The sequence below is a fragment of the Hylobates moloch genome, unplaced genomic scaffold (genome assembly GCF_009828535.3).
Source record: "Hylobates moloch isolate HMO894 unplaced genomic scaffold, HMol_V3 SCAFFOLD_3, whole genome shotgun sequence".
In the NCBI taxonomy this organism is placed as follows: Eukaryota; Metazoa; Chordata; class Mammalia; order Primates; family Hylobatidae; genus Hylobates; species Hylobates moloch.
This window is the reverse complement of record NW_026652278.1, coordinates 152,163,764-152,175,950: the sequence shown is the minus strand read 5'-3', so window position 1 is coordinate 152,175,950 and position 12,187 is coordinate 152,163,764. Positions and strand designations below refer to the sequence as shown.

The window sequence follows — 12,187 nt, the reverse complement described above, 5'->3', positions numbered from 1 at the left end:
TCACTAAAGGTCTGCAGAGGTCAAATTTTTCTGCTGGTCTTTTAAAATACATTTTTAAGGGGGAAAGTATTTACCATAGGCATACCTCTGAACTTAAAGATTTATTAAGGTTCAAGAGTTACTCCTCATAATTAAGAGTCTGTTTAGTTCTCTCCCAGAGTATTTGAAATTGTTACTAATATAATTAGATTTAATAGGCTTTTATGTTACCTAAACACTAATTTGAAAAGTAAAACAAAAAATGAAAGTTTGCTTTAGTGATTAATGAGCTAACTCTGAATCATTCCAGTTCAAATAAATGAATTCTGTAATTTTTTTCAGCCAACCTGAAATATTTAAATCACAGCCAGAAAACCAAACTCATTTGTTGATTACCCTTTCCTGGACTAGTACTACTTCTAACTAGTACTACTTCTAATATAAACTCCACTGAGGTCACTGTGCAACTCTGCTAAGTGTCTAACCACTGCATTCAAGTGCAGGTGGTTCTCTAACTTTAGCTTGCGTCGGAATCACCTGAGGGCTTGTTAAAGCACATTACAAGGTCCCCATCGCCAGAGTTTCTGATTCCGTGAGTTTGGTGTGGGGCTCAAAATACTAGATTTCTAAGAAGTTTCCTGATTGCTGCTGCATCTGCTACCGGGGAACACTGAGAACCACTGCTTCATATGAATGGATCCTCTACAAATTTCTCCAGCATACCAAGTCCAAGGACTTGTAAAAGGTTTACTTATTGTCCTCTAACACAACATATCTTACTGAGGCATGTAAATAATGTGATAAGCTTTACACTTGCTGTTCCAGGTATGATTTTCGTTCGTCTGCAGCAAAATCCAGTATGACAGTCAGAGCCGGTAAACAATTAAAATGTGGCATTGCATTTATGCAAAATGACAGGAAGAACCTGCACACCTGGCCGACTGGGAGCTCCTAGGTCTGGCGGTACCCAAAAAAAAAAAAAGCTACTGTACTAGCTACTGTTTGGGCCTGGCGCCACCTGGTGGTAATTTTTTGGTCTATCATTCTATAGCTTGAAAACTCTAGGTCACGTGACTGTTACGGAAGCTGGAAACGATAGGTGAACTGTCAAGAAAAAAGACGAAATGGATTTGGCAAAGTAGTCCCTACCTCCTTCTTTCTTTCTTTCTTTCTGATTTTGAGACGGAGTCTCGCTCTGTCACCCAGGCTGGAGTGCAGTGGCGCGATCTCGGCTCACTGCAACCTCCGCCTCCCGGGTTGAAGCGATTATCCTGCCTCAGCCTCCCAAGTAGCTGGGACTACAGTCGCTCGCCGCCACGCCTGGCTAATTTTTTGTATTCTAGTAAAGACACCGTGTTGCCCAGGTTGGTGGCGAACTCCTGAACTCAGGCAATCCGCCCGCCTGGGCCTCCCAAAGTGCTGAGATTACAGGAGGCGTGAGCCACTGCGCCGGGTCTGCATTTTTATGTTATGCAAATAAACGGCCTTTATTCTTCACTGGTACAAAGATTTAAACAACACTTTTCTTTGGGCAGTACTTTTAAATTTGTATTTTAGGACAGAATATAATGCAAGTAATTTGAATTAGAAAACCTGACCCTATCATGCAAAGTTTGATTTAGCTTCATCAAACAGACAATTTCACAGAAACAGTGTTTGCATCAAGTTATACTATAATTCAGAAAAAAACATATAGTCATATTTTTCTAAGTGAATAATAGAGTTCTGTTGGATTTATTTCTATTGTTTAGGGGCTTCTGCAAAAATCAAAAGCAAGAACAATAAAACAAGTACCAAAGACCCAGGGACTGTAAAGTCCAAAGCGAATATCAAGACTACTTATGTAGGAGGTGCTAAGATTTTGTGAAACTACTTTTACCTAATCTTAGCTCATCCTCCATCTTCAAGGTATAAAGGAGAACTTGAAGACTAAGGAAGGGCAGATCAGAGTCTGCAGTGTAAACATCTGTGAAAAGTATGGTGGTGTGTGTGCTGTCGTGCGTTACCGTTGGGAAATGGGAAAGGTAGCTGCCATCTTACCATTTCCACCAGCTTCCTTGAGACCCCTTGGAGAGACACGTCTTCTCAACACCGAGAGACTTGAGGATAAAATATTCGACTCAGGCCCAAGCAATAAGCAAAAGAAACTTTACTTCATCACTGACAAGGCAATAGTTTGTATTTTCTGGGGGTCCTGTGGGAAAAACTAACAGAGTTATCTCCCAAGTGGAGCTCAAGAATTTGCATCCCTAACAAGTGCCTGAGTGAGGCTGGCACTGCTGAGGCTGATCAGGGACCACACTTTGGGGACCTGAGGAGGATTTTCTCAGGAACAACCTTCTCTAGAGGTGTAACCATGGTAACAATATACTCCTGGTAATGGGGCCATAAGTCACACGTTATTTGGTAAAGCAGGACAGGGGAGCAGAAATGCTATGGAAAGTTTCACAGATTATCACTTGCCTATCACGAAATCATCTGTGAACTGCCACTGAATTTCAGCATCACGAATATTAAATGAAGGCACTTTCATGACAGCTTTGTTAAAATAAGATTTCTATCCTTCTCCATTTCTCATTCTTAGTAAGGCATGCAAAACATACTGAAATTTTGTAAACAAACCTGAAAAGACAATATGAAGGGAAACGTTTATAAAATGCATTGATTTCTGCCAGCACCATTTACTGAATATTGTATGCAGTAATGTAGTCGTTAGGAAGAGGGCACTGTGGCATTACATTTACTTGTGAGTTTCTAAATGGTTCCTGTAAGGATTTATAAAGTGGAAAACGTGGATGGTTCCCTTACGCTTCACTTCTCCTTAGAATGTTAACTGAGATTTAGAAGTGACAACTTCAGAGCTTCTATTGTCTGGAACTAGATGAATCTTTACGAATGATTTGGTCCATTCTTGTCAGCTCCACTGATACTTTTCTATTTGAGGAGCCTTACTTTTTAATGTGTTCCAGCCATTTAATCAAATTGCTCCATAGATAGAAGTCCTAATTTTAATAGTATTTTAAGCCAATTTTATAATTGAGGGTTGATTTGATATGAATATTTTGTTACTGCAAGTATTCTATCCACTTGGAACACAGAAACTTTAAAAATGTGAAGCTGTTTTTCCGTACCAGCTTCCACTTTTTATCTGTCTGTATTAAATACCGAAGTAATTCAAGGAATATTTATTAAATTGCAAAATGTCATTGCCAAATAATAATATTCTATGATTATATGTTATTCAGATTAATATTACAATAAACCAAAGCCAAAACAGGATTTTTAAAAAATCAATCTTGCATAGATATGATATGAGGTGTTGAAAAAAACTCAATTAATATTAAAATCTTCTCAGTTCAAGATTGATTAATTCAAAATAGTCTAAAGTGAAACATCTGTTTATTCCTTAATCACATTATTAATATTTACCCATTGTTATGCTTGGAATAATATATAAATATAGTTTGATAAAAAACAAAGTACAAGATAAAGAATGAATTTTTAATTAACAAACTCCTACAAGGAAAACGATGATGACTGGCCAGTAGGCGGAGAGGAAGGGATGGTGTTTGTAAATAAAATATTTCTTTCTCTAAAATATTTAAACTGCTCTAGAGCATCAAGGTCAGACTTCAAGTATTGTGCTCTCTTACAAATGAAATTATAGGCTCTTACTCCATAGACTGGAAGAGAAGCTAGGAAGTATCTATTTAATTCTTTTACCAATAATTGCATTTGACAGCAAGTGGCAGAGACCTGGGAAATAATGGACAACAGGATGTCCAAAGGCAAGCTGTTGCTGATTGGGCTGAGAAACCTCCAGTTCTCAAGACTTTTCCTCAAGATTGCAAAATGAACACTCTCCCACTTAATTATGAATTGCAGGTAGCAAAGAGCAGAAAATGAAAGAAAACGATCAAAGAACAATACCTACATTAAAAAGGCAAAAACTTAATGCCCCACTAGATATTGGCTCACATCTCATTGCTGGAAAATAATCAAGGTCCACCTGTGCCAAGAAAGGTTGGAAAGGCAGCTTTAAGATGGGCACAATGCCAACCCTAATGAATTAGTTTGTTAACAAAAGAAGTGAAGAATTGTTATTCTCTTCTCCACCTCTGTCACAGCCTCTGTCAAAATCTGCTCCTCATGAAGAAGAGGCAGTGAGGCCCAGAGACAGTACATGATTTTAACCATGTCTCAAAGCTGGTGGCAGAGACAGGACTTTATGTACCACAACGTACACCATCTTGTTTTTGAGTTGTGCATTGAAATCTACATGTGTGATGGTCAGGTGGGGAAGGAATGGGGTCTTCTGAAGTTTTAAAGATTTTGCTTTAGTGAGGGCATAATTATGTAAAGAATCCTAGATTATTAAAAGCTTGGCATGTCAGTTCACTTCTAATAAAATCACTGTAATTTTTTAATGGAAAGAATGCAAAGAAAAATAAAAACACAATTCCTAACATAATAATGAAGTGATACTGTAGCTACAAAGATATTAAAATATATTTTGAGAGGCTATTTCTTCAAAGTAAATATGGGAGATATTCCCTTATAGAGACCATAACTTCAATAAAACTTGTGGCCTTCTTCCTCTCCCAGACTGAGGGAGCAGCCCTCAACTTTCTCAGTGATTAAAGGACAGCAGTCATCACAGAGTAGTTACAACCCTTACAGTAGCAGCAAGTAAAGGTTGCTCTAAGAGGCTTCAGCAGATATTCTTGTATCGCCCAAGTGATAAAATTTGTTCCTCTAGAGTATTTGTGAACAGAAAATGTTGACTTTCTCTTGCAGATATCATTCAGCCATTCAAATACTTATTAAATTTATACATTCAAGAATGTAACGCTATGTCCAGTTGTGTGATAATCCAAGAAGATAGTGTTACCTATTACTACGTATAACCTAGTACCACAAGGAAGTGATAGGAAGAATCCTGAAAAGAAATTTTTTAATTGTTCAATATTAAAGCTGTCTCATTCTTGGTACAGATGAGGAAACTATAGACTTGCAAAACAGAAATGACTTGATTTAATTCATTTGGAGAATAGAAAATTATTTTTGTTTGCAATTTAACATATATTTAAGTTACACCGGGCACAGTGGCTCATGCCTATAATCCCAGCACTTTGGGAGGACGAGGTGGGTGGATCACTTGAGCCCAGGAGTTTGAGACTAGCCTAGGCAACATGGTGAGACCCCCATATCTACAAATACATACAAAAATTATTAGCCAGGCATGGTGGTACATATCCATAGTCCCAGCTACTGTGGGGGCTGAGGCAAAGGTTCTCTTGAGCCTGGGAGGCAGCGGTTGCAGTGACCCGAGATTGTGCCACTGCACTCCAGCCTGGGCGACAGAGTGAGACCCTGTCTCAAAAAAATATACACACACACAGACACACACACACACACACACCCCTACATATGTATTTAAGTTATATGTAACTCTCTAGGTTGTAATTTCGTATCTCGCTAAACATGAAGACTTACTTGAATATATTGTGTCATCTGAAATTGCAGATATTTACTGTTTTTCTTCCATTCATGATCTATGTCTGGGAAATAAAAGGGGAGCAAAATTTCCTAGTTTGCAATTCAGTTTTGTGTCCTTCGTTTCTGATTGCAGTGGGAGAAACTACAGATGACCACAAGTGAAAGGAGGAAAATATTCTGCTCTGTCACCTTCCATGTAATTGCGATCACCTGTGTGGTTTGGTCTTTGTATGTATTGATAGACCGGACAGCAGAGGAAATCAAGCAAGGCAATGATAATGGTAAGAGCACATCTTTCTTCTTACCCTCTTGGATCCTAAAGACAATACTCAGAGGTGGATAGGGAAGTCATTTCCCTGAGTTAGGCCTTCATCATGTATGATACACTAGAAAAGCTAGTATTTGCTATTGATTCTTCCCTAATCATGTTATTGATTAATACTCTGATTAAAAAGCATTAACTATATGGAGTCCCAAGCTGAGATGTGAAATTCATCAAATCCATATAAAACTTAGTGGCAGTTACATACAAATGGCAAACACCACTTTGGGCTTTTCGGGAGCTGAATAAGGATCAAGTTCTGCCTGATGTGAAAAGGCAAATGGCTGTAAAAATGAAGGGTTTCTCATTTTATTTAATTCACTCTAGTCATCTCTCCTTTAAAGCATGAAGGAGATGGCATTCTAGTAGAGAATGTGTTGTAGCTCTTTAGGTAGTACTGTATAGTTTGATAGAGTGGGTTAGCGCCATGGTTTGACATTTTAGCCATGCGAAGTTTGATTGTGAAGGATGGTGTCAAGTCTGCAAAGGAAAATGTTTCTAAATCAGTAAGGCATATTCTCACATTAAAATGGATAAGTCACTAAAAACAGAAACAAAAAGAGAAAGCACAATGTCTACAAAATATTTTCATGTGTGAAAGGACCCAGTTGTGTTTCTCATTGGGCCCTATAAGTTTTCATACCTTATCCAGCCTCAATCGTTGGTGGTAAAACAGTGAGAAACATCTCCACACTCCCGCAGGAAACAGTGTTTAACTACTGATGCCTCTAGAAAAGACATTGTTCGATAACAACATTTTGAGTTTGTAATGTTGTGAAAAATGTTTGCACATCCCTACACCCAGAGAAAAAATGGAAGAAAATGAAAGAACAAAACAATGAGAGGAGGTAAGAAAAAAATAAATAAGGAAGAGATTAAAACACAAAAGCTTAGTTACTTCTGTATTTCTGCGTGGGGATTCATAAACACAGAAGGGGAGACTCCATTCTCACACTCACCCTCTAGGTGGCAGCAGCACACACCAGCGTGCACCGCTCTAAGCATTTCAAAAAGGCAAACGACTGCGGGGATAAAGGGAAGGCCAGGACCCACGAAAGGAATTGTGGATGGGGTTTATGTGTGTCAGAGAGGGGATGGTGACAGCGTTTCAGGTGCCACTGTCCTTTTCTGGAAAAAAAATGAAGGCACTACCGTGTCGAGTCTAAATGCTAGAAAAACAGGTAGGATGGGGTTTTGTGGGTTGTTTTTATGTGTTTATTTATTCCATATTAACTCATTTACATACCATTAATATCAAGCTACATTGTTTGCAACTACATTATGTACTGTTTCAGAGAGTCTTGATTTTAAAATGTCACATTACATCCTTATTAAATAAGTTCCCTGAGGGTAGAACTTTTTCTTTTTTTTAAATCCAGTGTCCTCTCTTGATACAGGTACTGGCCCAAGTAACAAACAGTGTGCTGTAAATACTGCAGTCACATATGGATGGAAAAACAGAGGCATCCCACCTCGCTTCACCCAATGTGTTACCTTAGAACTCTAGTTCTTTCCTAGCAATCAAGGCCAGACATGATACCCTTAGATTAGATGACACATTTAGAGCTTGGCATTTGAGAACCACAAATTTCCTCCAGGTAATGTAGTCTCTCCCCTCTCCCAGTGGTCACCCTCACTTGGCCTCTTTGTAGTAAACGGCAGAGCTCTTCTCTTCCAGCCACATGAGAAGGAAAGAAAATTAAGAGCCCTTCTCGTAGATGTAAGAAGAGGAAGCAATCTCATGTCATATATACATGGACACCCATAAGAAAACCCCTCTCTTACATTTATTTTATCCAACCACATTTCTAAGACATGTGACTGAATAGCAATCATTTACCCTACAATGAACATAATGGTCTCAACTTCAGCCACAAAAATATCTCCAAAAACCAAGAAACTCATGGCTCCATGCTTTCTTCCATTTTTCTGTCTCCTTGCTCATTCTGTAGGCCCCCTGGATTTTACTTTATCTTCAGCTGCCATGTCAATGCTGATAACTTCCCAAATTCATTTCCCACTCCTATTGTACTCCAACCCATACATCCACCTATCTTCTGAATGATTCTGTTTGAAAGTCTCAGCGTGTCGCACTGCATAATCCCCTACCGCTTCTCACTCTAACACCGGTGGAAACGGCACCACTAACACCCAGTAGCCAAACCCAGATATCCAGCTTTCACTTTGATCTCCTTCCTCTTCTACCTTAAATCAATCACCAAATCCTATTCACTCTCTCTCGCATGCCTCTGGAGTATGTCCATTTCTTTCCTTCCCTATGGCTACCATCCATTTGGAAACTATCATATTTTTAACTTGAAAACTGCAGAAGCTTCTTGACTAGACTTTCTCCAGTTTTGCCAGCTTCAACACAACCCATGCTCAATAATGTAATCCCGGCAGATTTACAAAAGCATAAATCTAATCACATCCTATTCCCACTTAACCATTAAAAGGTAACCCAAATTCCTCAGTGGGACTATGCTGCCCCCGTGACCTAGCTGAAGCCAGCTAGGCGAACATTCATTCAGCTCTTCAAATCTATGTCCAGGCCCTTGCTCAGCTTTCCTCTCTGTAAAACATTTCCTTCCAGCTTCTCTTGTCCACCGCCACCACACACACTCTTAAACACTCATATATTCTCACACACCTCCCTAATCCCAACTCAGCCTTTGCAGTTTACCTTAAACATCACTTGCTCTGGGAAACTCACTTCAGCTCCCTGAAGTAGGATCATTATTCCTACCACAGTGATTCTCAAAGTATGGTCCTGGGACCAGCAACATCAGTATCACCTGGGCATTCACTAGAAATGCATATTTTTACCTCCTGCTTCCCTAGACCTATGAAACCCTGATGGTGGAAACTTTACCTTGCATCAAATAGACTGAAACATGTCTATATAAATAATGTACATATATGACACATAATTACTCATGGTGAATATTACCATTAAAACAAGTTAAGAAAAAGGTTATAAATATGTGAAACAATTTTGTTGTTGTTGTTTAATAATCTACCCAACTGGAGAGAAGCAACCAGGATAAAAGTAAAGAAAACCAGCTCCCCTCTGAAACCCCAAGGCCACAACAGCCACTCACACACACCCTTCCTTATACACACACCCTTCCTTATACACACACTTTATAGTTCTGCATACCCTAAGCACCCAGCCAAAATATTCCAACTTACAGTGAGATGCTTTCTGTAAATACACACAGCCACTGTCACTGTTAAGTGAAACAGGTTCTCTTCTGCTGCTTGGTGATTTAAAAAAGCTTTTAGACATACTCTAGGTGTCTCCAGTCGCATGATCTCCTATATAACATTTGCAGAATACTCTGAGAAATCAAATTTCAAAGCTGGAAGAGACCTTAGAGATCACTGTTTATAGATGAGAAAATAAGCAATTTGCCTGATCTCCAGCTGTATTATAAATGCCCACCTGGGAGCTTCTGCTTTACCCAATTTGACTTAAAGAGAAAATAGAAAAGTGAGATGTTACAGGTATGCCCCTGTGCCTTCAGGGGAGAGGAACCGGGACCCCATTCTATTACCAAAGGAAATATATTTTCAGAGAAACTATTTCTGGAAAGTAAATGAGTCTAAAAGGATCTGGTAGATAAACTCCAGCTGATAAGCCATTGTCACTGTGGTCTGAAAGGTTGGCAGAAATATTTCCTAACAAATACAATATATATAATTGCTACTTAAGCATTTAAGGATGTTTTAGTTTATTTTTTGATGGGATTTCTGAGCATTTCTCCTGACGAAGGGAATTGTAACTGCAAGAGACGCTCAGAGACACACTATGACTAAATGCCAGTGGCCTGGCTGACAACTAACTAGACTTCCTCTGTGATTCTGGAGAGAAGCTTACCTTGAGTCAAGCTGGAACACCCTAAACTTATAACACAGTGAAGTTAGAAAGATCTTACTGGTAGACACCTGTGAAAGCTCCACTCTTACAGCTGAATCAGCCGAAGGTGTGTAGCGTTCAAATCACACAGATAATAACAATAATGAAAACTTATATTTATACTTCCTATGTGTCAGGCACTGTTAATTTGTTTAATCCACACTAACAACCATATGAAATTGGTAGATACTATTATCTCCAATTTTAAGTAATGTATCAGTTGGCTTTACCTGTATAAAAACCATCCCAGGCTGAGTGTGTTGGTTTAAGCCTGTAATCCCAGCACTTTGGGAGGCCAAGGCGGGCGGATCACTTAAGGTCAGGAGTTCAGGACAAGCCTGGCCAACATGGTAAAACTCTGTCTCTACTAAAAATACAAAACTTAGCTGGGCATGGTGGTGCATGCCTGTAGTCCCAGCTACTCAGGAGGCTGAGGCCAGGAAATCTCTTAAACCCAGGAGGCAAAGGTTGCAGTGAGCTGAGATCACACCACTGCACTCCAGCTTGGGTGACAGAAGCAAGACTGTCTCAAAAAAAAAAAAAAAAAAAAAAAAAAAAAAAAAAAAAAAAAAAAAAAAAAAAAAAAAAAAAAAAAAAAAAAAAAGCATCAGGAGAGAGTAAAATCACCATCTGCAAACACATTTAAAGTTTCTGATTGAGTTATGTTTCCTATTATCCTGTTGGCTAAAGCAGGTCATATGACCAAGACCAGTGTCAACAGGTGATGGGATATCCCAGGACAGGATTACAGGGAGGCATGAGCCAATCAGGGGCTATTATTGAAACAAGCTATCAAGGATAAAGAAATTGAAACCAAAGAAAATAACAGAACAGGCCTAATACCTCAAGGAAATGAAATAGCTATCTGAGTTTAGGTGGATAAAGATGTAAAGACTTAAGTAGATTCTTAGGAATAGGGTTCTTCAGAATAAAGTCCATAACCCTCAAAAACAAGTGGAGATTTTGCACAGGAAAACCACTCTTGAGAATCCATTAACCATAATAAGGGAAATCCTCTTAGGGCATGGGCTGCAAAGAAATTAACCAGAAGTCTGAATCATTTGGAGATTTGGCTATTCCTTAGCCAGGAAAGAGATGAAAAAGTCAGTCTGTTGCAGAGGTCCTGTTTATAACTAATGCTTAATTCTCAGGTTCCTGGTGGGGAAATGCTCTTGGATAACCCAATCCGTGTCTTCTGACCCAATTCCAATAGAGTACAGAATTAGGAAGATGTGGGGGATTTTTGTGTGTGTGTGGGAAAAAAAAAAAATTATAAGTTTTACTTTATTTTTCCCTTTTCATTCAAGTTTTTGAAATACTGTTACTTTTAACCTGGACATCCCAGTTTCCTTCTCTGCCTTGCTAAAAATAATCTTGTCCAGAATCAGACTCCCAAGAGTCTAGAATGAGCTGTGAAGTCCATCTGCCTTTCTTTGTCTAAAGTGTTTTCACTCGCTCTTTAAATATAAATTTCCCTATAAACTGTGGACTGAAATTTCTGGTTCTGGTGGCACTAGACTTTAAGGCTGCAGCATTTTGATTCCTTTAACTCTAATTTGTGAACTTTTCAATATCACATTGAAGGGCAAGACTACAAACTATCTTAAGCCTTTCCTGGAAAACCTATTCGCATGTTGATTGTTTTGGAATGGCCTGGAGGATGCTGCAGCCTGCAAGTACCAGATCACATATATGCGACTGTAAAAAGGAGGCCTGGAAGAATTTACTTTAATAATCATATTAAATCAACAAAAATATTGAGACTGAGAACTTAGTGCTCTTCCTTGTGGGATTAGCATAATATGGAATGTGAGTGAATCAATTAAAGTTAATATGAGAGACTAGAGTAGCTTTCTATTTCCTCAGAAAATGGTGGTAGAGAGAATGCCTGCTCTTTTAATTGCTGTCCAAGAAATGTTTGCCCTTAATGCTTGAGAGGTAAAGACGGGCAGAGAGTTTATTACTAAAACTACAGAAACTCCTGCAGAAGGATTCCAGACACAAAGACAGAAGTAGAGATGGGTTCTTGGGCCTCAGAGAAATGAGCAGATGCTTGAATTGCCTAAGTTAGATTTTCCGAATTCCTCTGCGAAATCAGCAAATAGAAACAACTTTGTGCTCCCGGCATTGTGAAGTGCAGGATACAGCTTTATATATGACTGAGGACAAAGATACCTTGAATTGTACATAGGATGCCCAGGGAAAAGATTTAGTGCCTTCCTTTCTCTATCATTGTCCTTTTTTGTGGTGTACATTCTTTTGTCTTTGCTAACGACAGCATAGAAACTGACTAGTCTAACAGAATGTAAGAAGACAACTGGCTGTGTCTCAATAAAAGCAGGCAAGTACATCTTCCTGATGAAAACATTCTTGAAAAATCCATTTAGCCCCATTTTAGCATCTCCTCAAGATATCCTTAAAGTGAGTTTTCCAAGATACAATCCTTATAACTACTCAACAGTAATTTA

General features: G+C 38.9%; 1 protein-coding gene across 3 annotated transcripts in view; it reads left to right on the top strand.

Moving 5' to 3' along the window:
- The window catches only part of MARCHF1 (membrane associated ring-CH-type finger 1), an 879,756-nt gene that overhangs the window by 857,140 nt on the left and 10,429 nt on the right, over positions 1-12,187 (top strand). For all 3 annotated transcript variants that reach the window (XM_058436859.1, XM_032148774.2, XM_058436860.1), the window contains one exon: positions 5,612-5,759. In XM_058436859.1, the coding sequence (XP_058292842.1) occupies positions 5,612-5,759 (148 nt within the window). The remainder of the gene's footprint in view (positions 1-5,611; positions 5,760-12,187) is intronic.